Below are 27,025 nucleotides of genomic sequence, written 5' to 3'. Positions count from 1 at the left end.
CTTCTCAAAGAAGTTTGGTTAATAATATGGAATATGTGCAGGATAACCACACTGTTATGTGTGCCAATAATGCCTCATCCATTATTGGCATACTATTATGTGTGCCAATAATATCTCTTATCCAATCAAAGTTTTTGGTGAGATTTACCTTTATACTACTAGTGATGAGGATCTTTGTGTTTAAAATGTACTTTTTATTCCTAGTATATAAAGAAGAATGTGCTTTCAGGGGGGTCCACTATATGGAAGACCCTCCTACGACGTGCGTTCAAGGGGTATTTAAAAAACTCCTTATCTGTGAATTTTAAGCTAATAAAACTACCCCTTTTTTTTACAAACTTACGGGTTTTTTTCAAAGTACAATTAAAATACCCCTCTTGTAATTGTATTTCTGTAAATTTACCCATTATTTTAGATTTAAAAAACCGGGCCACCTGATGATCGCACGTGGTAGACTTATGTATTTTGAGCTGCACCCCCCGAGCAGTGCCCACTCTAGCAAGGGGCTCTTAATGTTGAATTTGCAGATGATAAATGCATCATCTGTGTGATAGAGAACAGGATAGGCAAATTGTGCTTGCTAGAACTCTCAAGAATGGCTTATACAAATTGGACAACTATCATCTCTACAATCCTATTACCAAGAAAATAAATGTCATTAGGGATTTTCTTTTTGCTAATGATTTTATCTATCCTATCATGGAATTCAACAAACATACCTAAGCCAATTCCTCAAACATGGTTGCTGGTTTGCTACCATTGTCTATTAATACTCTGTAGATTTTACCTATTGATCCTCGTTTGTTGCAAGGGGGGAATGCTCAAGAAACTAATGCACCAACTTTTGATCGGCTGGAAGATGCAATAAGTTATGAAAGATCGGCAATCAGTTAGTCTAGGCGTATGCTTAAATGGGTTAGAAGCACCTTGTAGGATAGAATATTGGCTACTCCTTTACAGAGTAAAACCACATACAATGCTAAAACCATCTAGATTCAGCCCAATTGATTTTTCATTTCTTAGTTCTCTTCATGATTTGATAAACCTGACTTTTTTGAAGAGGCTCAAGAAGATCCAAATTGGGTTAAATTCATCCATGATGAAATTCAGGGCATTCAAGAAAATGGTACTTGGGATTTAGTGGATCTATGTCTTGGTAAGAACACAATTGGTAACTAAGTGGGTTTACAAAGTCAAAATAAAGGCTAATGGATCCGTGGATAGGTTCAAGGCCAGACTATTTCCAAAAGGTTATGCCCAACAAAAAGGGATTAATTCCCCCCCTCCTTCTTGTATGATCACTGTAAGAATTATAACTACTTTGGCAGTGCACCATGGATGGAAAGTACACCAATTGCATATCAAAACAACATTTTTGAATGGTGACTTGTGGGGAGAAATTTATGTGAGCCAACCAACTGGATTTTTCCAAATCGGTCAAGAATAGAAGGTATGCAAGATTAAGAAAGCTTTATATGGTTTGAAATAAGTCTTTAGGGCTTGGTACCCAAAGATTAATGCCTATTTGAGTGGACAAGGTTATTCAAAATAGTCTTATGGAAAGCACTTTATATGTCAAAAAGAAGAAGCAAAATTTGCTTGTTATGATTCTCCACATTGATTACATGTTATTAACAGGAACCAAATGAAGACTTGATTGTAGCTTTTAAGACTGACCTTGCTTCACTTTTGAGATGTCAGATCTTAGTCTTGTTACACTACTACTTGGGTATGTTATTTATATAGGAAGATGATGATCATTAAGCAGTCCAAGTGCATCAAGGTACTCCTTGAAACGGTTCAATATCTCTACACCAATGGAACCTAGTGTAAAGCTTAGTCTATAGGATCGTGGAGAACCATTCAACATAATCACTTATGATCAAGCTATTGTGGATGCCTTATATATTTGTGCAACTCATGGCTAGACATTCAGTTTGGCATGTCACAGCTTTCAAAGTTTATGCATTGCTCATACACTAAGCATTGACAGGTAGTTACACAAATCTTCAGATACTTACAATGCACTCAAGATCTTGAATTATTCTATTCCAAGGGGGGTGATTTAGAACTGCAGACCTTTTTTGATTCCAAGTAGGCAAGTGACTATGATACATGACAATCCACATCTCAAAAGTTTCTTCTTTCTTGGGCAATTGTTGCATCTCTTGGCTAAGCAAGAAGCAACCAACTATAGAAACCTCATCATATAAAGTTGAATACAGAGCAACATTCACTATGGCAATTGAATGTGCATGGTTGAGAAGATTGATGGAGGACCTTGTGTCTCAATAGACACCCCTACAATTCTCACTGATAATCAAAGTGTGATAGTAGTAGACAAGAATCATGTCTTTCATGCCAAGACCAAGCACATTGAAGTGTACTACCACTATGTTAGAAAGAGACTCCATGTAATATAGTAGCCAAGAATCCTGTCTTTCATGCCAAGACTAAGCACATTGAAGTACACTACCACTATGTCAAAGAGAGACTCCATGCACGTGACTTCAGTGAGATCTATTGTAGTACACATGACAATGTGGTAGATCTTTTCACTAAAGCCTTATCACATGAAAAGTAAAGGGCCTTCCACAAAGCTTTAGGCCTCATCCCTTTTAGAGACTAATCTATAATCTTTGTGAACCTCATATTTGTACTACATATGGGGTTTTGCTAGATATTTATGATAGTGCTATAGTGAGGTCATATATTGATGCCATAAGCACTTTTGCACCATGAGTTTTTCTCCATGGCCATCTAGGTGGTGTGAATGAACACCTTAGGGTTAGCCAGTATATAAGTAACCACATTCATTGTTTAGGGTTGCTACTCATTTATATATAAGTATATAAGTAACCACATTCATTGTTTAGGGTTGCTACTCATTTATATATAAGTAGATAAGTAACCACATTCATTGCTTAGGGTTGCTACTCATTTATACTTTCTCCTTTATACTTACAGAGAGCTTCACCTATCTCCCCTTTGAGCTAGCCATTCTCTCTTAGGGTTGCTACTCATTTATACTTTCTCCTTTATACTTACAGAGAGCTTCACCTATCTCCCCTTTGAGCTAGCCATTCTCTCTTACACTCTATACCTTTGTGTCCTTTTTATTGAACATTGTATATGTGTGTGTGTGTGTGTGTGTGTGTGTGTGTGTGCCTTTCTTGGGGGGTAAGAAAACACACTTACACTTGTGTAAAACACTTCAAGCTATAGACCTCATGGTAAGATACAATAAATTAGATGGTAAAGTTTATCAATCATGGGATCTCTCTCTCTCTCTCTCTCTCTCTCTCTCTCTCTCTCTCTCTCTCTCTCTCTCTCTCTCTCTCTCTCTCTCTCTCTCTCTAACCATTTCGAATGGAATATTGTATCAAACTAATAGTAAGGGTCATCCCAGCTTGGATAATATCCCATACTCTACCAAATAATTCATTTTGAATGAAATGCTATCTCAAACTAATAGTAAGGGTCATTCTATCTTGGATAATATCCCATATTCTACCAAAGAATCTATCACTTGGATACAAGCCCTTAAGAAAGTCATAAAGTTTAGACTGAATCTTTATTTTAAAAAAGATTTATTCACATATCCAATTATACTCAAGGCATCAACCACCTTGTTGGTAGATCCTTTCCAATAACAAAACTCAAACTCAAACTATTGCATAAGCTCATATCAATGAGCTTTTCTCCCCACCCATCAACTCTAAGGAGTTACAGAAGTACTTTAGAGTAGAGTTATCCACATAGACCACAAAAGTAGAGCCACAGAATTACTTTAGAGTAGAGTTATCCATACAAATAATGTTTCCATTTCTTCTCAAAACATGAATCACGGCATAAAGCTCTTTCTCACATGTTGGCAATTCAATTTAGATTTTTACTCTTAAAAGAAACTAGCCTACCATCCTCGCATAAATCTACTCCAATGGTAGCATAATCACTAGCCTCCATCATTAAAAGGTTTGCTTGGATCCACAATTTGGAGCATAGGAATTGAAGCAGCCTCATGGTTCAACTCAACTGTAGCATTTATCTAAATCCTCATTCCATTATTCCACAAGCTTGTACTTATTGTACTTGCCTTTCTTCACCCCTTTAGAAAGACTTAAGAGAGAAAAAGTAATCTTTGCATAATTTCAAATGAATGTTTGACTGAAATTTGCAAATCCCAAAAAGGATTTGACTTGGATGATGGTCTTGGAATTACTATAAGCTCTGTTAACTGTAATAATGTGTCCAAGGGAGTGTGAGCACGAAGCAGGTTTGAGCAAGCAAGCTTTGGAGCGGGTTTTTTTCACCACTAATCTCTCTCTATACCGTTATCTTCTCTCCTCCTCCCTACTCCCATCTTAGCTCGACGTCTCTCTCTCTCTCTCTCTCTCTCTCTCTCTCTCTCTCTCTCTCTCTCTCTCTCTCTCTCTCTCTCTCTCTCTCTCTATCCATGCTCTCCCTCCCTCTTCCCCTTTATTTCTTTGTTTCATATAAACAAGGAACATGTCTTAACGCTATGGAACATGTCATCCACCTTTTATTTTCATGAGATCAAAAGGAACATAAGATATATAAATATAATTTGTTATGATCTTTAAGAAGCCAATGTATAGAGAATGGCATTTACAATAGCCTCATCAAGCTCCACACATACAACACGTCTGCCCTCATAACGGCCCACTAGAGCAAAATCTCTTGCTCCTAAATATAGTTCAACAACTACATTTTCCACTTTTGAACATGACTTTACGATGAATTTCCATAACTCTCTTCCATGCTGATAAACCTCTTGCAAGCAATCAATTCCAATAGCCATATTATGGCAAGATCTTTAAATTCCAAACATAAAATAAGTACAACATGCTAATTCATCATCAGGCACCACACGCTTCTTCTCATGGCATTTGTGAGAAGCAGTACTTCTCAAAGAAACTCGCTTCCATTTGGAAGCCCTTGTGGCTTTCTCAACGATTGAGTCTTTTTCCCAACCATGGACCTCTTGTGCAACGACCTCTTTCTCCATTTGTACCTATAAAACAATGTACCACAAAATGTTACAGACTGACAAAGCAAGAAAGATAAAAAAAATCCTAAGAAGAAATACTTTTCTTACCAAGCCAAATTATGATGGATTTGATTACCTCATGAAGATATGCAATATCACCATTATCTATTGGAAATGGTAGAGGTACAATTTTCCCCTCACAAGCATCGACAAAAATGACTACATGATTTTTAGGCAAAAGAACACCATGAACTCTATGTCGCCATGTTTCTGTTTGTAATACGATACCAGAACCAACATGTGCTTTGTTGTGGACAAGATTCACATGATCTCCTCTTGAAAAAGCCATACTTTTTTTTAACATCAAGAAAGAAAACAAAAATCGGAAATTATAATTTTTTTCATCATTTATGAAATGTATGAAAAATTAATGACATTCAAATTTAGGCTACACACACATCCTTAATCCACACAAGCATAGCATTATGTAAATGTACTCAACAGATCAAAGCAAGCAAGCATGCAATAGAATACACACTTACCAATCTCTAGTATGTGGTTTACTAGTATGCACAAGTAGCATAGCAAAAGCTCATAGACAATTGGAATATAGCAAGAAGTGAAACATACCCATAAGTATCAAAAGAATTTTGTATACTTTCATGATGAAGCACTTTGTGCATATTGATGAGGGAGAGGAAGGGAGTGCAAAATGATGTTAAAACAACTTTTTGGTCTTGCCTTAGCAGGACTTATTTGTGCAAGTTAAAAAATTGGTTAAAAATATAAATTTTGTATATTTTACTATGTTTTCTATGTGTTGAATTTGGTGTAATATGTGAAGAAGTGATGTAAAATATGGAAGCGGTTAGACTACTCTCCTCTTACAAGTGGGATATATAAGTAATCATTAAACTTATAAAGCCACTTGTAACAACGAGAGGATGCAAAATAATTATTTTACGAGTTGGGGAATCCACGCATTGCAGATATAACATGCATAGATTATGCGAATAGGCATTGATTTGTGTGCATGTGTGTGTGAACATACATGTGTATTGTGCATGTGTGTGTGAACATACATGTGTATTAATTTATAATATGCATCTCTCTCTCTCTCACACAGTTCTAATCCTAGCTCCCATGCACACTCCAATGGTGCCAAAATTTTGAGTTTACAAGCGACTTATCACCAGGACTGTGATGCTAGTAGACGACAGGCGTGGAGGATGAGGGAGATTGATGATGAGCGTTGAGGATGAGGGAGCTATGAGTGTTGAAGATGAGGGAGCTTGAGGATGAGCGTTGAGGAGGGCAAAGCGTTGATAGAGGGAGAGCAAAGCGATGAGCGTTGAGGATGAGGGAGGGCAAAGCGTTAGAGGGAGAAGATGCGTGAAGTTGGTGCAGCGGATACAAGACAAGGAGAAAAAAAATGAAGACGAGGGGGGGAATATGGGCACCAGCGCCAAAAAAATATCGATCTTGCACGCCGACCTCTGACGTGAGAGCTGCAGCGCCGCTTACAGGAAGGTGTTGGTCGTGGCGCGCAAGGACCTGGCTGCCGTGCGCTTGCCAAACTTGCAGCGCCCGTGTTCTTGTCTTTGGTTACTGCGCTTGTTGTTGTTGCACTTGTGTGCTTGTCGCTTGCATGGCTACACCACCCGTGCTCAGCGCTGTCTGCCTGCAGCAAGCCACAGTTCTAGAGAAAGGCGCATAACCTTGCAGGTTGCATATCATTTCTAGGGTAGATGCAGCCGTGCAAAGCCACGTAGAGAAAAAGCGCAGAAGTTGGTGGCCGTGACCACAATCGTGAGCCATGGGCATGGGAGCTGCGGTGCCTTGCGATCATTAACAGAAAGAAGGCTATGGCTTCCTCCTGCCTACGCCTTGTGCTGTTGCCCCCACGCCGGTAGCATGCTGTGTTGCTGCCCATGCCTTCTTGAGCGCTCCCTTGCCTTACGCTTACATGCCCTCTACAAAAACAAACTCCAATGCCAAGATGATGCCAACTATGTTTGAAGTTTCACAAACTCCAATGCCAAGATGATGCAACTATGTTTACAACTTTCCAAGGTTCAAGTAGTCATGTCTATCTCTGCTTTACTTGACTTTAGGGCCTACATACTCTCCTTGCTCTTGCAGGCCTAGATTTTGTTACGAGAGGTGACGCATCCTCAATCTCATCATCATCATCATCTTAATTGACCATAGATGGGTACCGAGTCACACTTTTATCTTTGATCTCAATGAAGGCCTAGATCTACTACTAGTTATAGTACCAATGAAGGCCTAGATCTACTACCATAGGCCTGAATATGTTACTGAGAATTAATCTCGAAAGAGTAGAGGGAAAAAAATTGAATTTGCACAAGAGAAGCAAACAAACAGAGGTGTGCAAATAGTACGAGAATCAGATATTCATGATACAATGTGGGCAATTCGTCGTACAAAAATTAACAGCAAAGTCGCTTGTCAAGCATGACTAGGTGGACAAGCAGGGAAGTGTAGAAAACAAATCAAGCAGTCAGGAGAAGAGGGGTCATGGTGCCTAGATTTTATGGGATGCTTGAGTGGACATGTCCGCAGTGTACACAATTCATGTGGTTCTCAATATAAGCGTGGACCACGCATGGTCTATATGCTCCATAATCACAAATAGACCCGTGCACCCTCCCAACACTTGGCCAGTTCAAAAGGGCACAAACCGTACGAGCAATGAGGTGCAAAGTCGAGAAGAAGCAGGATTTGTTTTGCAAAAGGAGAGTTTTGAAGAGAAGAACACAATAGAAAACAGAAACCCGAGGTACAGGACAAGAGTGTCATAAATAGCGGCAAAGAAGATAGGCAATGCTCTCACTTTGTCAACTTCAGTAATTGCAGAAAGGGTTGTCAAGGAAATGGAACATAAGGTGTTTATGGTAGAGTTTGACTCTTCAAGGATGCAAGGTGAGAGGTATGATGTGATAAGAGAGAGATTGTGTGTAGAGGGAGAGGGAGAGAGAGTGAGAGAGGGAGAAAAAGAGAGAGGGAGAGAGAACTCTTTTTGTATGGAGTTAGACTAACCAAAAGAGAGAGAGAGAGAGAGAAGAGAGGCATAGATAGATGGAAACATTATGAGAGAGAGGCATAGATAGAGGTGGAAACATTATGAGGGTGCATGTTGAAGGACGAAGAGAAATAGAGAGAGAGATACAGAGATTATGTGTAGAGGGAGAAGTAGAGAGAGTGTGTAGAGGGGGAGGGCAGGGAGGGCAGGGAGAGAGAGAGAAGGGATAGACAGAGGTGGAGAGAGCATGAGTGTGCATATTGAAGGAGGCAAAGAAAGAGAGGGAGAGAGATAGAGTGTGTAGAGGAAGAACGAGAGGGAGGGGAGAGGGAGGGAGAGAGATAAACAGAGTTGGAGAGAGAATGAGGGTGCATGTTGAAGGAGGATGAGAAAGAGAGGGAGAGAGAGATAGAGTGTGTAAAGGGAGAAAGAGAGAGAGGGAAAGAGGGAGGGAGTGTATGGAGAGAGAGAGAGAGAGAGAGAGAGAGAGAGAGAGGGCTAGATAGGGGGAGAGAGTGTACGGTGGCAATGCGAGAGAGAGAGAGAGAGAGAGAGAGAGAGAGAGAGAGAGAGAGAGAGTGAGAGAGGAAGAGATAGAGGTGGGGAGAGCATGAGGGTGTGTGTTGAAGGAGGAAGAGAAAGAGAGGGAGAGAGATAGAGATAGAGTGTATAGAGGGAGAGCATGTTGGTTGAAGTGGGTTGGAGGGGGAGAGGGAGCATGAGGAGAAAAGACAAGGATATAGAGAGTGAGAGGGGGAGAATAGAGAGAGTTAGCAAAAAGAGAGAAGGATAGAGAGAGTTAGCAAGGAAGGATAGAGAGAGTGAGCAAATAGAGAGAGAGAGAGAGAGAGAGAGAGAGAGAGAGAGAGAGAGAGAGAGAGAGAGAGCCAAGAGAAGGATAGAGAGAGAGGGGGGGAGGATAGAGAGAGTGAGTAAAGAGAAGGATAGAGAGAGTGAGATATGGAGGATACAGAGAGTGAGAAAAGAGAAGAGTGATAGGGGACACATCCAAAAACTCAGACATAATCTCACGGGAAAGCCTCCCCTCCTCTTGGAGTATCCAAACTCTGAAGATCAAATCTTTCCATATCTATGACATGAGAAGTCGTACCCAAATTGTTGATCCTCAACAACTAATCTCTCAAGAAAATTGGATCACCCATTTCTCCCTTACCCAAAGCCAAATCCATGACTCTAGAAGTAGTGTCAACATCACATTATGGAAAACAACTAAGAATGACTAACTCAAACCCAAAAATGCTTCATATCTGTTCGTAAGCAAAGATGCACAAATATCATTGTATTGCACTTTATTTTTAATAATACAATGAGGAACATCATATTCATCATTGCAAAACATCTCAACAAATTCTAAAGAAAAACATAACATATTCTAGGCGATGGGTTGTACCATTGACCAGGTTTTTGCCCACCATGGCCCCCCATCCAGAGATGTACCTGGAAGTTGTCATGATGGTGAGGCTTTGGTGCAAATATTCTCCAGTGCATGAGTATGGATATATACTCATGAAGCAGCTCCTACATTAATTTAGCCATAAGAATAGTAAGCAATAAGCTTAACAAATATATAATGGCTATTGAAGTTTGTTGGAAAAGTGTTAATACGTGAGATGGCTTAATCCGTGTGATGTGGCTTAAATCGTGAATTTGCAGGTTTGAAAGTCGTGAGTCTGATAATTCATGCAAAACCTGAATCGTAATATGTAGGTTTTTTGGCCATGAAGGGATATGTTGTGAAATGCTCAATCCCGTGAGATTACAGGTTTTTTGGCCCCGTGAGTGGGAATTCTGTGAGTTTTTTTGGGGGGGGGGCGTGAAATTGCCTAAACCTGTGAAAGTGCAGGTTCTAAACCTGATGATTTTTTATTGAAATGATTCTATGGGTCAGCTAGAGCATGACATGCAAGCAATAGGTTCTTATGCACTTATCCTTCACATCCAGAGGGGTGACAAGAGCATTGTGAGTTTATCTTTGATGCACTCATAAGTCTCCGTGTTGCAGACGTGGGAATTGATTCTTGAATTTTTGGCTCACCTGTTTTCGAGGAAGTAGATAAGACTGTATTGCTTGAACACACAAGCTCTTGTGTAGGTGCTGAATGCACAAGAGTGGTTAAGTGACTTGCTTGGTGTTGCTTGGGGCTCCATTCTTGTCGAACCTTAGGTGAAGCTTTTGAGGTTGAAGTCGGTGGTAAGGCTTTCACATTGTTCAATTTTGGCATCCATATGATGGGATTACCATCATAGTATCCTTGTTGTTGAAGCACATGCACAAGCACCCATCTTTGACGAACATTATAAACTGGTGGCTAATGTGCTTGGTGCTCAGGCTTCATTCTTTGTGCAAGCTTAGGGAACTTTGTGATGTGCTTGGGAATCCAAGCTGTGGTATTTTGGTAGTACTCTTGTGCTTGCAATAATCTTTTTGGTATTTTGGTAGTAGTACCCTTGTGCTTGCAATAATCTTTTTGGTACCCACACTTGTTGACTTGGTGGAGTTCCTTGAGGAACTTGCATAGGCTTTTGTGGACAGTGTTGTGGAGTACTTTTCTTCTTCCTTGGCCTCTGAGAGTGCTGCATTGAGGAAAAGGCTTTGACTGTCGAGGCACCTACATTTGAATGGCACCTTCATAGTAGCCTTGAGCTACAAGTAGTTGCTTCTCCACCCACATCTTGATACTATTAAGATACCTTGATTGTGGTTATCGTGGTAGAGTTTTCTTTTGGGTTGATGTCGAAGGTTTGGGGCCCTTCTTGACGTTGGTTGGTGCTGAAGCTGCAAGTTTGAGACTAATGGGGATTGTTGACAATGATGAGGCTAGAGTCTCTTGTGTGTAGTGACTATTGATGAAGGAGGCCTTTGAGCATGTGGTTGTCTCCTTTGGTGAGGTTTGTCGATGAAGATGAATAGACTCCTGGGCCTTTCCGGTTTTGCTTTAAAGCATGTTCTTCTACCCATGTTGAGGTAATGTCTTTTGCGTTCTTTTTTACTATTTCTTGTGCCTTGGCTTGTAAGCATGTAAGCACATTCAAGAGTACCGTGGACAATTGCCCGTTTTGTACACTTAAGATGTTAAGAGTTGTATTTTGTGAGGCAAGTTACATTGAAGCAACTCGCCTTAGGCAATCTTGGAACATGTCATCAATGCCACATTGTTCACACATTGGTCGCAAGGTATCAGTGACTATGGGCATAGAAGTATTCCAAACTGTGTAGTTTGCCACCTTATGAGGTCCACGACAATAGAAACACTGAAGTTTTCGATTAATTGTTTCCTGAGAAGTTTCTACCCTTTGGGCTGTTTCTATTTGGTGCAGGGGAGATGGAGGTTTTGAGTCAATTGTGGATGAAGCAGGACACTTTTTAGTATCATGGTCAAAGGTTTTACAATATATGCAATATAGAAGAACAGGTGCCTTGTATGCACACGATGAGGATTGGGATGGTCGTGATTGCAGTCAACACAAGGCATTTCGTTCCTCACTTGTAGAGGCATTAAGGATGTCTGTTTTTGAAGGTTTTCATCCTCTCTTAAAGATGTTGGCTGTAAGGTTTTAAGCAAGTTTGCATAAAATTCTGGGAATGTCAATTCCGAGATCGATCTTTCTTTTGCCATTGCTTTCACTTGGTTTGGATGAGGAATACCTCATAGCATGATCATCTTCTAGCATGTTGTCATCTAAACCTATTGCTTCTTTACAACATTGATCGAATGTTTCCAGATTGGATACAATGATCAAGTTGTGTAAGCTGTTATTCTTCAAGCCCATCATGAAACATCTCTTCAATTGAACATCGTTTAATTTTTCCCATGACTCACAACATGAGTCTAAGAGTTTTATCCGAAGGATAAAATCTCTAATGGATTCATTTGGTTGATGCTCAATTGAATAGAGTTCTGTTGCACTCCACCAATCACCTTGTCTCGAAAAGCCATGTAGAAAGGCTAATTTCAAGGTTTTGAAGTTAGTCTTAATCGGCAGGCATCAATGTGATGAACCATCGACTAGCTTTTCCCTCTAAGCATAGGTTCAACACATGTACCTTGGTGGGACAGTTGGGATTTCCAAAGGTTTCACATCTCTGTTCAAACATTTGAATGAATGGAACAGGGTCTGTTGTTTCGTCGTATTTGCCCATAATTTTAAAAAATTACACGGTGGTATTTCTGTATGAGTCACTTAGGCCGTATGTGAGTGCTCTTGTTAGAAGAGACTCACTGAGTCCTTGGGCTACCCCCCTTCCTAGACTAGTCAGTATTATGTCCAAGGTGTGGGCATCCAGGAAAGGGTTGGTACTTATAGGATTTTTGGAGATGTTAGGTAAGGGACCAAAGCCCGGTGGAATCGAAGTGATAGGAGGCATCGCCAATGGTATCAGGAGGTGCATTTGCGGCATAGATCTCAATGGCTCGAAGATGTCAGCCATTGGGTTCACTACATGTGTGATCCCTGGCAATCCCTCCATCGTGGCCATGTCACAGTGCCTAAACGCTCCTTAGAGCAAACACATGTTTTTTTGGATTTTTTATATTCTCCCACAGCCCCTTACAGCCTCAATAGGCTTGGCGTACCCTTCGTTGGGTCAAACGCGTGTCCGTTTGCCCTAATTAGCTTAGGAGCTATACGCACGTGAACGACCTCTTAGAGATAATTATTTGAAAAGAGCCTATGCTAGTAACTTCCCATATAGAAGAGGAGGTCCTAAAACCTATTTTCCATCACTGTCTCAAGACGAAAACTTTTTCAGAGAATTTTCTTCCTGTTTCGCAGCACATTTTTTAGGTGTTCCAAAAGGAACTTTGAAAAACTTTGTATGAGGGAGTTATAGTATTCTGGAGTACTACAACTTTGTTTCCCTGAGTCGTCCGTGATTTTGTCGTTTAGACCTTCAAAAAGTAGCCCGAATATGACTCATCGTTTTCGCGCTGTTTTTTACGATTTTTCATGGTTTTTGAGCTATTTTTTGCCTTGATTTTCGAGTCGAATTTTAAGGCTGCTGGTTGAAGGCCAAAATGGTCGATTTTGACTTCGGACGGCTAGGTCCAAAGTTGAATAGCTCGATGTCAGCTTTCTGATGAGCTCTAGAGCGCCTTCATCGCATATACGGTTTAGGAGATATGGGCCTCCAAAAAAGGGTGTTTTCCAGAGTTTTTTTTTGGCGACGAACCCTTTTTCACGCCAACAGACTTCGCGGGTTTTATAAATTTTGAAAAAAAAATTTCCCGTGGTTCTCAAGGACATGAACCTTTTGGACGTGAACTCTAGTTCCGTGAAGTTGCAGAAAATGGTTCACGCCATGAACCGGACTTCACAGAACTATTAAATTTGGGTTTTTTTTGTGCGCGCGTAAGCGTGGTTCTCCCGAGGACATGAACCTTTTGGGCGTGAGCTCTAGTTCCGTGAAGTTGCAACAAAAAATGATTCAGGTCGTGAACCGGACTTCACGAAACTATTAAATTCGATTTATTTTTTTTGCACGTGCGAACTCTAGTTCCGTGAAGTTGCAAAAAATGGTTCACGCCGTGAACCGGATCCGCTTCACGGAACTATTAAATTCATTTTTTCCGCGTGCGGTTCACGCCGTGAACCGGACTTCACAGAACTATTAAATTCGATTTTTTTTTTGCGCGGTTCCGGAGGACATGAACGTTTTGGGCAGCATGAACTCTAGTTCTATGAAGTTCCACAAAATGGTTCACGTCGTGAACTCCGACTTCACGGAACTATTAAATTTGATTTTTGTTTTTGCATGCAAACTCTAGTTCCGTGAAGTTGCAGAAAATGGTTCATGCTGTGAACCGGACTTCACGGAACTATTAAATTTGATTTTTTTTTTTGCGCATGGTTCTCGAGGACGTGAACCTTTTGGGCGTGAACTCTAGTTCCGTGAAGTTGCAGAAAATGATTCACACCGTCCGCTTCACGAAATTATTAAATTCAATTTTTTTTTACGCGCACGGTTCTTGAGGACGTGAACCTTTTGGGCGTGAACTCTAGTTCCGTGAAGTTGCAGAAAATGGTTCACACCATGAACCGGACTTCACGAAACTATTAAATTCGATATTTTTTTTTGCACGCGTGCGCGAACTCTAGTTCCGTGAAGTTACAAAAAATGGTTCACGTTGTGAACCGGACTTCACGGAACTATTAAATTCAAATTATTATTTTTTTGCATGCGCGCGGTTCCTGAGGACGTGAACCTTTTGGGTGTGAACTCTAGTTCCGTGAAGTTGCAGAAAATGGTTCATGCCGTGAACCAGACTTCACGGAACTATTAAATTTGATTTATTTTATTTATTTATTTATTTTTTTTTGAGTCTAGAGGAAAATACGAATTTTCCTTTTTGGGGGGGATTTTTTTGAATTTAAAATGAAAGGGATATGGGCATTTTTCCAAAAAGGTAAGCGGGAATCAAAAAAGTCAACCTTTTAATGACACCCCTTACACCCTTCATAAATGATCCCCAAAATGGACAATTTGACAACTCATGAGCATCTACTGATTGAATGCTCATTAGCCTTAATGAGTTATGTAAAAAAGTGATTAAGAATTAATCTAATATTAATTTTTTACTAATATTTTTCTCTTTTACACTAATCAAGGACTCTAATTAATCAATAATCCCTAATTAATTCACACAATTGAGCACATCATTGGATAGAGCAAGTAAATGCTAATCTTTGTGCATCAACAAATGTGTAAGTTAATCTAAAATAGGAGATTAATTAGACTCTTAATTATGGTCTCCTCTTTTAAGGTAAAATTAAGCAAAGAGAGTCAATTTTCTCTAATTGATAAAAAAATTGATGTGATTAGGTGTTTTGATGCATCTAGATGCTCTCAAAACACTCAAAAACATCAATTTTGGCTACTCATATGATCAATTTAGATCCCAATTAATACATTTTCTAAATTTTTTGCCTCTTGAGCAAGATTAATCACCCTTAATGACAAAAACCAGTCCATTAAGAGAAATTAGTCAAATTCAAAGGTTTTTTTATGGTTTCAAGAATTTTTTTGAAATATTAAACTACTCCTAATGCTTGCTAACACTTTAATCCTAAAAATTTCAACAACAAAGACAATTAAACTAAAATTAATGATCTTAGTTCTATGTTTAATACTAAAGAGAGCTAACATTCACTAAAAATTACATTCTATTGCATTGTTTGATGCAATGGATGCAAACTAAGCCTAATACAAACTATGTGCAAGCCCTAAGAACATGAAAAACCACAAAAACAACAAATTAATCTAAAAACAAAAAAGAGAGCTATTCTACACCAAATCTCACATAAATCACCATCCAATCCACATCTTTTTCATGGGAAACCATTAATCAAGATAATGGGCAATGGGTAATGCATAGATTAGAGAAAAAATGATGGAAAAAGCCAAGGGATGGTTCCCCGTAGCGGCGCCAAAAATGTTATAGCTCACCCTAACCCTCCTTGAAACACATCCAAAAAGAGATTACCTAGTGAACCGCAACTGTCGTGAGGATCTTTCCAATGGCCGAGATCGTAACCCTTAAAGTCTCCAAGCTCTACAACTCCTTGAGAAGCAATTCCACCGTGCCTCCCACGAGTGTTGTCACACTGTCGCATTGCACTACGGGTACTCGTCCCTCGTCTCACCTCACTTCACTCACACACACTCACTAACATGCATTAAAGAGATAGATTAGCAAGAGGATTAGCAAGAGCAAGACTCAATTGCACAATGGGATAGTATGTTGTATTATGAGAGAAATTCACTTATATACATGGCCATAAGTGTTCACACTCACTTACACTGTTGTTGCTGGCCGAGCACTTTGGCTCGTAAGAGGCCTAATGCAATCACAATGACTACTCTCATAATATATCCATGAAGTACATTACTTAGGACTTCATCCTGACTTGCTACCACACGCTCTTGAAGTGAGAATCGCCATAAATACTCCGTCACACCATTACGAGCGCCCATCCAAGTTGTAGCTTTGGACACTATTGCTTCATATCTTGAATGTATGACCCTTTGGTATATCTACCGTGACTCTTTGATATAAGATAATGGCGGTAGCTCTTGTTAACCCTAGAATTGGGTTAACAGTAGGAGAATAAGGTCTCCAAACGTCCCCCTTTGTTTCTAGTTACCCACCATGGATGCAAAATACTAAGTGGCTAAGCAGAAAGACTTTTGTGTGGGTGTGGGACTGTGAAGTGTAATACACTCACAGCACAGACAAAGATGAAAATTACAATATATTGATTCTCAAAGATCACTATTTGGATTGGCTACCTTTGTGGTAGGAGCATGTGCTCTCCAACCTTCCCCCTTTGTTTCCACTTACCCATGGACTCGAAATACCAAATGGCTAAGTAGAAATACTTGTGCTTTGATGTGAGTGTGTGGGGGACTATGAAGTGTAAACACTCACAAAGACATGTGCAATGAATCTTGCATGTGTAGTGACACTTGCATGGTTGATGACACAAAGTTACCTACGCTAAGTTCTTGCATGTGTAGTGACACTTGCATGGTTGATGACACAAAGTTACCTACACTAAGTTCTTGCTTGGGGCAAGCATGCATAACTGGATCCACATACACTCACAAATGTTGGTACACATGAATGGGATCACTTAAACCCGTTCAATAGGTTGCATGCACAAATCATCTTCACACGTGTACTTTTTACAATAAGACTCGCACATTATCTTGATAATGAAATCATTAGAATATTTAATCCTAGTACAAGACCCATAAAATGGACAACACATTTAGTACAATTCATATGCACAAACTTCTCCCAAAATCTCCCAAAGTATGCATGCATGTGGTGAACTAGAGGCCACAACCTCTAAGCAATTGAACATGATGGTGCCATGTGTGCAAATGGAGAGAGAGAATAGTCTCATATATGGGGGGAAGAATCCCATATATGGGAAAAAGACAAGGGGGTAAGTATAATAACAAGAGCCACCCCTATTATGTCTCATACTCCGACATAACGAGGCTATACCGCTCACACCGTTTTACTTAGTGTGAACTGGTTATGGGCTATGTAACTTAGCATCACTACAACTTTTGATTATCTAGTAAAAGCGAGATTATGTGAAGCATGGAGCCTATCATTAAGATTCACGGAGCCTAGCCGACAAGTGTGTAGTTCAGCTAGTAGAACAGTCGAGTTCCACGATGAGGACCCAGGTTTAATGCCTAGGGACTACACAACGAACATCCACCTTCCCAACAATTAAAAAATAAAAAAATTCATGGGGCCTTTCATTAAGATTCATTGTAAAGCACGAAGACCATTTCCCAGTTCATAATGTGTGTGTGTGTGTGTGTGTGTGTGTGTGTGTGTGTGTGTGTGTGCACCCCTCTGTGCGTGTTCTTGTGAGCCACCACACAATATCAAACCTTGCACGTGGAGCCAACTCCTATGTAGCTTCAAAGTCAAGCATAGTCTTCACCTCAACACCTGTAATAGAGAGATCGCATACCATTGGAGATTTAAGTTTCATATTATCATCAGTCATGGTCTATAAGCTTGTAAGAAAGGTTCAGCTTCGTCCGATAGTTGTAATAATTGTGTTTGAGTGCATGTTCACATCGATCCCCCAAAGGGTCCATGCAAAAGACCAGTTTTGAGAATAGGGATTAATGTATAAATTTCTCTCACAATACCACAAAGAAAGAAATTCTTCTATGGCTTGCTTCTTAGTAAAACACCTTTGACTATAAGCTTACAAAGTAAATGATTGCAATGAATGTCCAAATTAACATTGTTGAGGCTATCACTCAAAATAATCAACATCTCAAAAGAAATTGTGGCTCTAGTATTTACACTACCATCAACCATGGACCAAAGAAAATTCTCAATTAACCAACATGATTAGAAGCTCGTACATGGAACAAGGGTTCAATGCATTTGCACTATGACTCCATCCAAAAATACACTTGATGGATTTTAAGTCACCACCTAGATGCCACTCAAACAAATACTCCCAAAATCCAAGAACACATAACATGTCTCCCTTGCTTTGACAATACATCTCTAGGGAATGTACATGTTCTCTCAAAAACTCACTTCAAAGTATCGTGGATTTCTTGGGAAAGTTCAAAAGGAGCAAACCACCAAATTTCTTTCTCAAATACACTATATTCTCTCGCATAGCTACATTGCTGGCATAATCTAAAGCATCGATCATTAATGTGGCACTCACTTTGAGTTCAAACCCTATCTCTTGCCAATTATACGTGTGTATGCATCAATATGCCCTCTCTAGCTAGCTTTGCATGGCCTGGCCTTCCTTTGGCGACTTGCCTCAGACCATCATTTGCACTCACTGCTTGTAAGTGTTGATGTGCACTTGTCATGTTGCCATGTATATTGTTATCCTCTAGACCACTTGTCCCCAAGCACTTTCATCTCTTGGAATGATTGCATTGCCCGCATTTATCTATGGACCTTGATCTTCTTGAAATTTGCATATATGCCAATCAACAGGTTAGGGGCATGCAAGATTCATCATCCTTGATGACAATTGAGGACTAAGGTGCTGTTACCCAGGTTCAACTTCCTAGGTTTCAACTAATAATAGAACTCAGTTGATCTTCTTTCCTTTGCGACACTTAGAACAAGCAAACGGATCACATACTACACAATGTTTACACATTATTACTCATCGGGTCTACCCATAACACAAGTTCACTTTGTAGAAGTACCTGATAGATTAACTAAGTCCATCTTCCATAGTTGTGCTGCATACAGCGATCGTTGTACTTCTTCTTTGTACAAGAATTGGGTGACGCCCATATTTAATCGGTAATACTGCCACTGCCAAGAATATGCTCGTTACCTCTCAAAGTTTTTCCTTTGATACAACCAATCTAGGGTTTAAAACAAAGGTTACATACGTTGCTCACAAGCTTTAATGTGCACTCTTATGTATATTGCTATCCTTGGACCATTTGTCCTCCAGCACTTTGCTTCATCTCTTGACCTAGATCATTTATTCATTGGCCTTGATCCATTGCCAATACTAATCAAGGTCATGACAGGTGCTTATGGTACATTCAAACTATACACAAATGAAAATAGCATACCAAAAGTTTTGTTGCATTTCAGTAGCTCGAATATAGAAAAATCTACAAGCAAGCAGTACCAGACAAAATTGATTAATACAAATAGATACATAACAAGCAATTTCACAAGAACATCAAAGTGGATTTTGACCATTCTAAACGTGCTTCACTATTCAAACAGTTTTATAATAAGTAGTCCTAACAGTAGGTTCTTAAATGAACACACATTTACATATAATAAATTCTTCTAATTTTAGAAACTCAAATATAATATGCTTACAAAAAACTTGGATAAAGAATGCAAGTACATAGATAACACATTATAAATCAATTAATAAGGTACATGGGACTGGACAATAAACCTTATTTTCTTATATAAACAACTGTACATAGTGCTTTGAGCAACTGCTTTTCCAAAATATTGTAGGAGCAGCAGTTTACAACTCACCTTAATCATGAAACAAGAGAATGCATACCCTTACCCAGATCTCACTCAGAAAGATGAGCAAGCACCTCTAATGGGCATCTTTTCATAACAAAATCATCCAATTTTAATGAACAGCTCAAATATCTCCTGGTCAATAAATTACGTCACATCTTCCGAAGATTATCAAGGCGAGCCTGCAAATCACTGTCAATGCCCATGTCGTCTCCATTAGCAGGACTTGCCTGTGGAACCTTAGCTGCTGATGCATTGGCTGGCACAGTAGATGTAGCAGGTGCATTGACTAACTGTTGGTGGCCAGAAAAAAAGATCAGTTAAACCACATCTTGATTTTGTTTTTCAGTGGTTTTTAGGTAATATTCCAGTAATAAACACTTCATTATAAGATGCCTCAATATAAAAAGAGCAGAACTCGTCACCAGAAAAAACTTCGGCAAATATGTAGAAAAATAGCAGCATGCCAGCACTACAAGAACTTTCCACTATAGGATATATTTGAAATTTTTAAAATAACTGAAGAAGAACAAACTAACCAATTAAAGCTTTCCTTTTCTCACGTACTTGAGCTAAACCCACACCTCACTTAGAGCTTATTCTAGCTCGAGCAGTGTGCATCTACAAAGAGGCATCTTGTTATGACCCCAAAAGGTCATAACATGGTTGACGATATTGAGGCTAGGCTTGTAACTAGGGTGATCGCCTATTGGCAAGGGTTTAACGTGAAAGGCTATAAATAATCATATTTATTGATAAGTGTGCTTCTATTGCTCAACTTGTTCCTCTTTCATGGAACATCAATCGGCGACGATGATAAAGTACTTTTATGTATTCTAGATCCAATAGTATCATCGTACGTCTTTTGCATAGTGTTAAGCAATACCAAGATCAGCCCGTTTGATCTTTTGGACCTCATTCAAATGATGATCATCAAGTCCATGATCAAACTTTAGGCACCAAAGCCTAAACCACGTAATATATCCCCTGCATTTTGAGCCATTTGCAAATGCCCAAATGAAAAAATCATTGCAAATGTGCAATCACACCTGCAATGTGTTTGCTCACTGACAGAAAGCCAAATACTTGGCTTGTAGCGCACACCTTTGCCAAAATACCTGCAAATAACAAGATGGTGTGGGTAATGAGTTATTTGTTACCCATTTGATGAGTTTGCTTTGATTTTGCAGAAACCCCCACATGCTGAAATGTGCAGATATAGTAGGTACGACTGGTTCTGTACAGACTGCATGGCACAAATGGCATGGTGGCAGTGCCCTGTTCGGCAGCGGCGGGCAGTCGTACGGAATGCCGATGTGACACGGCTATACGGACATGTATGGGATCGTGAGGATGTACAGACATGTGTAGGATCACGAGGATGAAACGGAAAAAATTCGGGGCAGTCCGAACCTTGGGCTCTGATACCACCGTTGGGTTAGGCTTAACCCTAATGTGCAGGAAATGGAGGCAAAAAACGAGAGAGAGAGAGAGAGAGGTGGCAGAGCAACACGATGCTGAATGCGTTAGAATGATAAGGTTGTGTGTACACAACCACAAGTACAAGGCATAATAATAAAATGTTGTCCATATGGTGTCCTTTCACACTCGGTGGTCAGGGGAAAAAACCCTTCAATATAGCAGGTAAAAAGTGCCCCTTATAAGCCCATGTTCACACATAGCACTACCACTATGAGCTTTCCTGCACACTTGTGTAAGTCAGGCAATTTGTTATGTCCCTGAATGGGATACATTCGGCCAAGTCCCTTTGGGAAGTGCAAGTAATTCTGGAATCTATTAACAAATGTGAGGTCCTTGAACTTAAACACGTGCTTCATGGGCTCTCGTATATGCTGGGTCTATCCTTTGACACAGAAATCACAGGTATATGATGCATTTTTGGCCTTTGTAGCACTTGCTGAGACAGAGTCAGGATGCAAGGTGAAGACTCTCCGTTCTGACCGAGGGGGGGAATATATGTCACATGTGCTGAATTCCTTTCTTGGGAGTAGAGGTATAAAACATCAGTATACTACTCCTTACACTCCACAGCAGAATGGGGTTGCAAAAAGGAAAAATCGGTCACTCATGGAGATGGCCAGATGTATGCTAAAGGCAAAAAGACTACCACATATCTTTTGGGTGGAAGCAGTAATGTGTGCTTGTCATATTTTAAATCGATGTCCCACAAAGGCATTGGTTTCTATTACTCCTTTTGAGGCTTGGCATGGCCGCAAGCCTTCTGTATCGCATTTTCGTATCTTTGGGTGTCTTGCTTATGCACACATACCCAAAGAGTCAAGGAGGAAGCTTGATGATAAAGCCACAAAATGCATTTTTGTTGGGTATAGCCGTGAGAGCAAGGGCTACAGGTTATATGACCCACTATCCAGGAAGATATTCATCAGTCGGGATGTGATTTTTGATGAAAAATCAGAATTATCCATGGCTGGTTATGAGGAAAATCAGGCTGAAAATGATGTGTTTGAAGGTCTACTACCCATGGAGTTTCATTCCACAGTTGGTGATCCAACTCATGAGGGTACTGGACAGCCAGCAAATGATGTAGGTGGTGCAGAAATTCAGCAGCCAAATGAGCCAGAAGCTGAACCAAATATGGGACAGCAGGCACCATAGGTCAGACATATACCTAGATGGTATTTGAGGACATTACAGGACAGCCATTTAGAGGGTCCTCTTGCTGGTCGTACTCGTAGGGAGACAAGGACCAATGAGCATGCACACATCATGGATTTGAATCTGGTTATGGCAGCCAGTTTACAGGATGATGATGAGCCTGATTCATTTGTGGATGCACGAGATAATGTGCATTGGAACAAAGCCATGCAGAATGAGATTGATTCTATTAAAAAGAATCAAACATGGGATTTGGTTGATCTGCCCAAAGGCAAGAAAGCCATTGGTACTAAATGGGTCTATAAGTTGAAAAGACATGCAAATGGATCCATTGACAGGTACAAAGCCCGTCTAGTTGCAAAGGGCTATGCACAGAAAAAGGGCATTGATTATGAGGAGACATTTGCTCCTACATCCCGTATGTCGACACTTAGGTGTGTCATTGCATTGGCTGCACATCGTGGTTGGGTTGTTCACCAGTTGGACATAAAGACTGCATTCCTACATGGGGACCTCGAGGAGGAAGTTTATGTATTTCAGCCCATGGGATTTGCAGAACATGGTCATGAAGGGAAAGTATGCAGGCTGAAAAAGGCCTTGTATGGTTTGAAACAAGCTCCACGAGCTTGGTATGCAAAAATAGATGCTTTTCTACTCACTCAGGGATTTGTGAACAGTCCATCAGAGACCACTTTGTATGTGAAGAAAGAAGAGACAGATCTGCTGGTCATCAGTCTTTATGTGGATGATCTCTTGCTCATGGGATCAAATGATGACAAAATTGCAGCATTTAAAGAGATACTGCAACAGACATTTGACATGTCTGACTTGGGCCTTGTACATTACTATTTGGGCATACAGTTTGTGCAGGATAACAGAGGCATTGGGTTGTTGCAATCACGTTATGTTGCTAAACTTCTGGAGAAGTTTAAATTTCAGGATTGCAAGCCTATTAGTACTCCTATGGAGCCTGGGATGAAACTGTCACTACAAGATGACAGTGTTTCCTTTGATGCCACTATATATGCTCAGGCTGTTGGGTGCCTCATTTACTTGTGTAATACAAGGCCAGATATTCAGTATGCAGTCTCTCAGTTGAGCAGATTCATGCACAGCCCACGGTTGTCACATTGGCAAGCTGTGAAGCGTGTATTCCGTTATTTGCAGGGTACCTTGTCTCTTGGGTTGCTTTATCCTGAGGGGGGTGACATGCAGTTACATGCTTACAGTGATTCAGATTGGGCTGGTGATTTTGATACCAGACATTCCACTAGTGGGAATTGTTTCTTCCTTGGCGCTTCATGCATTTCTTGGCTAAGCAAGAAACAGACCACAGTGGCCACTTCGTCTTGTGAGGCAGAGTACAGAGCAGCCTACACTACTACTGTTGAGTGTGTTTGGCTGCGTCGTCTTATGACTGATATGGATATTTCAGTGGAGGAGCCTACACCTATCTATACTGATAGTCAGAGTGCCATTGCTGTGGCCAGGAATCCTGTGTTTCATGCTCGCACGAAACACATTGAGATTCACTATCATTTTGTTCGGGAGAGACTCCAGGCAGGAGATATCAGTCTGATCTACTGTCCTACAGATCAGAATGTGGCAGACATCTTCACCAAGGCATTACCACGTCCAAAATTTGAAGCATTCCGCAATGCTTTGAATTTGTTTCCTTTTGGTGGATGATGTACAGTGATCACATATCACTCCAGGGGGGTTTGTTGGGTTTTATGCTGTGTATGCACCCAGAGGAGTGCTAGTGATCATCAGTAGGTTACTGGGGCACTTTTTACTTCAGTTAGTGGAGGTTTTTTCCCCCAGTTTAGTTCAGTTTCACTTATATGCAGTTTATAAGTGTTTTGGTCCACCCGGCACATTTATGGCCGGACATGTGAACACTTATCCTTTAGGGGTCACTATCATGTGGCTTGTACTTCACTTTTCTATCATTGAAGAGTACAGCAGTCGTGTTCACTCCTTCACCTTGGTTTCCACACCTGATTGCTTTCTGTAAACCCTAACCCTAACCCTGTTTGTCTTCAAACAACCCCCCCTCAAGTGAATGGTGTGAACGGGTAGCATTAGGGTTTGCCCCCTGCTACCTGTTAGAGCTTGAGCCTATTGCACACATCTGGAATTAGGGTTTTGCTGCATTAGGGTTGGGATTAGGGTTTTGCCTTCAGCCGCCCTGCAACCACCCTGCCGCCGCCCTCAGTCGCCTCTGCACGCTCCCGCTACGCTGTCCGTACGCCGTACTATACGGCTCTTCCGCCGCTGCCGATCTGCGTGCACCGCCCTCTGTGTGCACTGCCGCCGCCGCCGCTTAGACCTGTGTGCGCCGTCGCCACCCGTTGCCCCTGCATCGCTGTCGCCGCCCGTCGCCCCTGCACCGCCATCGCATCCGACGCTGCCTGCCTGCCGTTGCTACCGCCGTCTGCCTGGCACCACCTTCACGGTGCTGATCCAGCCCATATCTGCAGCCGCCTGCACTTTGCCGCCCTGTACCGCCGCCATACGACGCCTGTCAGATCTACGCCGACTTCACCACCTTCAGATCTGCCCAACTGCAAGGTTCACCTTCTGATAAGGTTAGTGGGATCTGCAAATTTCTGACCTGAAATTGCACATTCTACATGTTGAAATTTGGGGCTTTTCACCATTGAGCCTGCAATTGCAACATTGGCACACATTGGCATTGATTTCAGCAGATTTGGTGCATAATTGCACTAGAGATTTGGGGATTTTGCAGAAATTGGCACTATTTTGCAGAAATTGACACTATTACGGGCACATTTGGTTGGCATTGGAGCATTTCCCCCAAATTTTTGGGTATTACAGGCACATTTGGTTGGCATTGGAGCATTTCCCCCAAATTTTTGGATATTACAGGCACATTTGGTTGGCATTGGAGCATTTTCCCTAATTTTTTGGGTATTACAGGCACATTTGGTTGGCATTGGGACATTTCCCCCAATTTTTGGGCATTGCAGCACTTGGTACAGGTGACAATCGCATTAGCAGATTTACAGGTCCACATCTGGTTCAGATGTGGTCTAATTGGTTGCCTAAAAATTAGGGTTTTTCTACATTGAGCCCATGTTTGGAGCATTCGACCAATTTACATTTGATCTGCCAGGATTTGAGCACTTGCAACTCTTACACGTGTCAGCTGATTGTGTTTTTCACGGCACATGTATACATTTGTGGTTTGCTGCAGTATACGTATGCCATTGTGGACACTTTGACAGATTTGCATCATCGTGCAGTACACTTGCAGATTTGGGACATGCATATGTATTTGTCCTAGTGAAGGAGTTCCCTTTCAGTCCATTGGTTATCCTGCTATTTATCTCCCGCATTCTTACGGTTTTGCTGGACATTGCATACTCGTGGTGACTTGTGACAGATTTGTTGTCCTATCATGGCCAACAGTAATAATGACCTCTTTGGAATGCTATCTCAAGAGGACAAGCTCAATGGGGACAACTACCCTATGTGGGCTTATATGATGCGTCATGTTTTGGTTGCCAAAAATGTATGGTTGTATGTGGATGGCACTGAGGAGCGTCCTCTTACACCTGCTCCAGCGGAAGGTGAAGTGATTCCCGCTCATCCTCCTGCAGGTCCACCTCCTCGTCTTCCTCCTACTCAGCAGCAACGTACTTGGGATGCTAGGGATGCTCAGGCCCATGCATTGATTGCTCTCTCGTGCCGCAGGCATATCATACCGCACATTCGATCTTGCACCACTGCAAAGGGTGCTTGGGATACCTTGGCGGCATTGTATTCAGGTCGCAATGAGGCTCGTGTAGCTTACCTTGGGGCAAGCTTGATCGCATGCTTGAAGGTGACTCTATCGATCAGTACCTTACGCATGTGAAGGACCTACGAGAGCAGCTCATTAACATTGATGAGGTTTTGACAGATAGCTATCTTGTTCAGACAGTTTTGCGCAACTTGCCTGACTCTTATCAGACATTTGGCACCACTTTGCGGTTGTTGGCTGGCAATGTACCTAATGCGGTCACTTTTGACAACCTTGTGACTCTCTTGCTCAGTGAAGAGCAATCTCGTTCCAACACGAACAACATGATGTCTGTTGAGTCAGCAATGGCTGCTCCTTTTCGTGGGAATAGATCTGGGCCTAAACCTAGTCCATCGAATCCTCCCAAGAAAGAGAACAAGCCTAAAAAGAAAAAGCGCTGTAACTATTGTAGGAAAACATGGCACACCATAGAGGAATGCAGGAAGCATATTGAGAGTGAAAAAAAGAAGAAGCTGGCATCTTCTTCCACAGGTGCAGATCAGGCCAATTTGGCTACACATGTGTCAGCCTTAACACTTACATCTTCATTGCCTGCAGAGATGTCTTCTGATGCCATTGCTTTTGATGACTATGCTTTATAGTCTGTACTCCATGGTATGCATTGTCTGGCGGATGCATTTCAGGGGGGGGGGGGATTCTACTTGCCCACATGTAGTTGGTGATGCCTCATGGTCACTTATGCTTGTTGACCCTTATGCTGGTCTATGCTAGACGCTTTCTCTTATGTGATGTCTACTGGAGATGCCTTTTATGTTGTTTTTCCTTTCAGCGGGATTGTTTCTACAGTGTTGACATTGTCACTTTCTCACATGTGATGTTTACTAGGAGTGCCTTTTACTCACTTGGCCAGTGTTGGCTTGCTCTCATGGTTTTGACATGTCACATGTATATTATTCATTGTGGGATTATGCATCTTTACATTTGCCATACATGCCACTGATCATGGCATCACTGAGAGTTTA

At 41.1% G+C, this 27,025-nt stretch overlaps 1 protein-coding gene across 1 annotated transcript in view; it reads right to left on the bottom strand.

Moving 5' to 3' along the window:
- Window positions 1-19,467: 19,467 nt before the first annotated feature.
- LOC147625763 (vacuolar protein sorting-associated protein 2 homolog 1-like) overlaps window positions 19,468-27,025 on the bottom strand; it is an 18,241-nt gene continuing 10,683 nt past the window's right edge. Inside the window, exon 5 of the mRNA XM_086817319.1 lies at window positions 19,468-19,890. Coding sequence (XP_086673445.1) covers window positions 19,750-19,890 — 141 coding nt within the window. The 3' untranslated portion in view covers window positions 19,468-19,749. The remainder of the gene's footprint in view (window positions 19,891-27,025) is intronic.

Source organism: Cibotium barometz, chromosome 23 (assembly GCF_041138505.1).
Source record: "Cibotium barometz isolate CiBa-2024 chromosome 23, ASM4113850v1, whole genome shotgun sequence".
NCBI lineage: Eukaryota > Viridiplantae > Streptophyta > Polypodiopsida > Cyatheales > Cibotiaceae > Cibotium > Cibotium barometz.
Note: the sequence above shows the minus strand (reverse complement) of the source record. Positions and strands in the feature narration are given on the sequence as shown.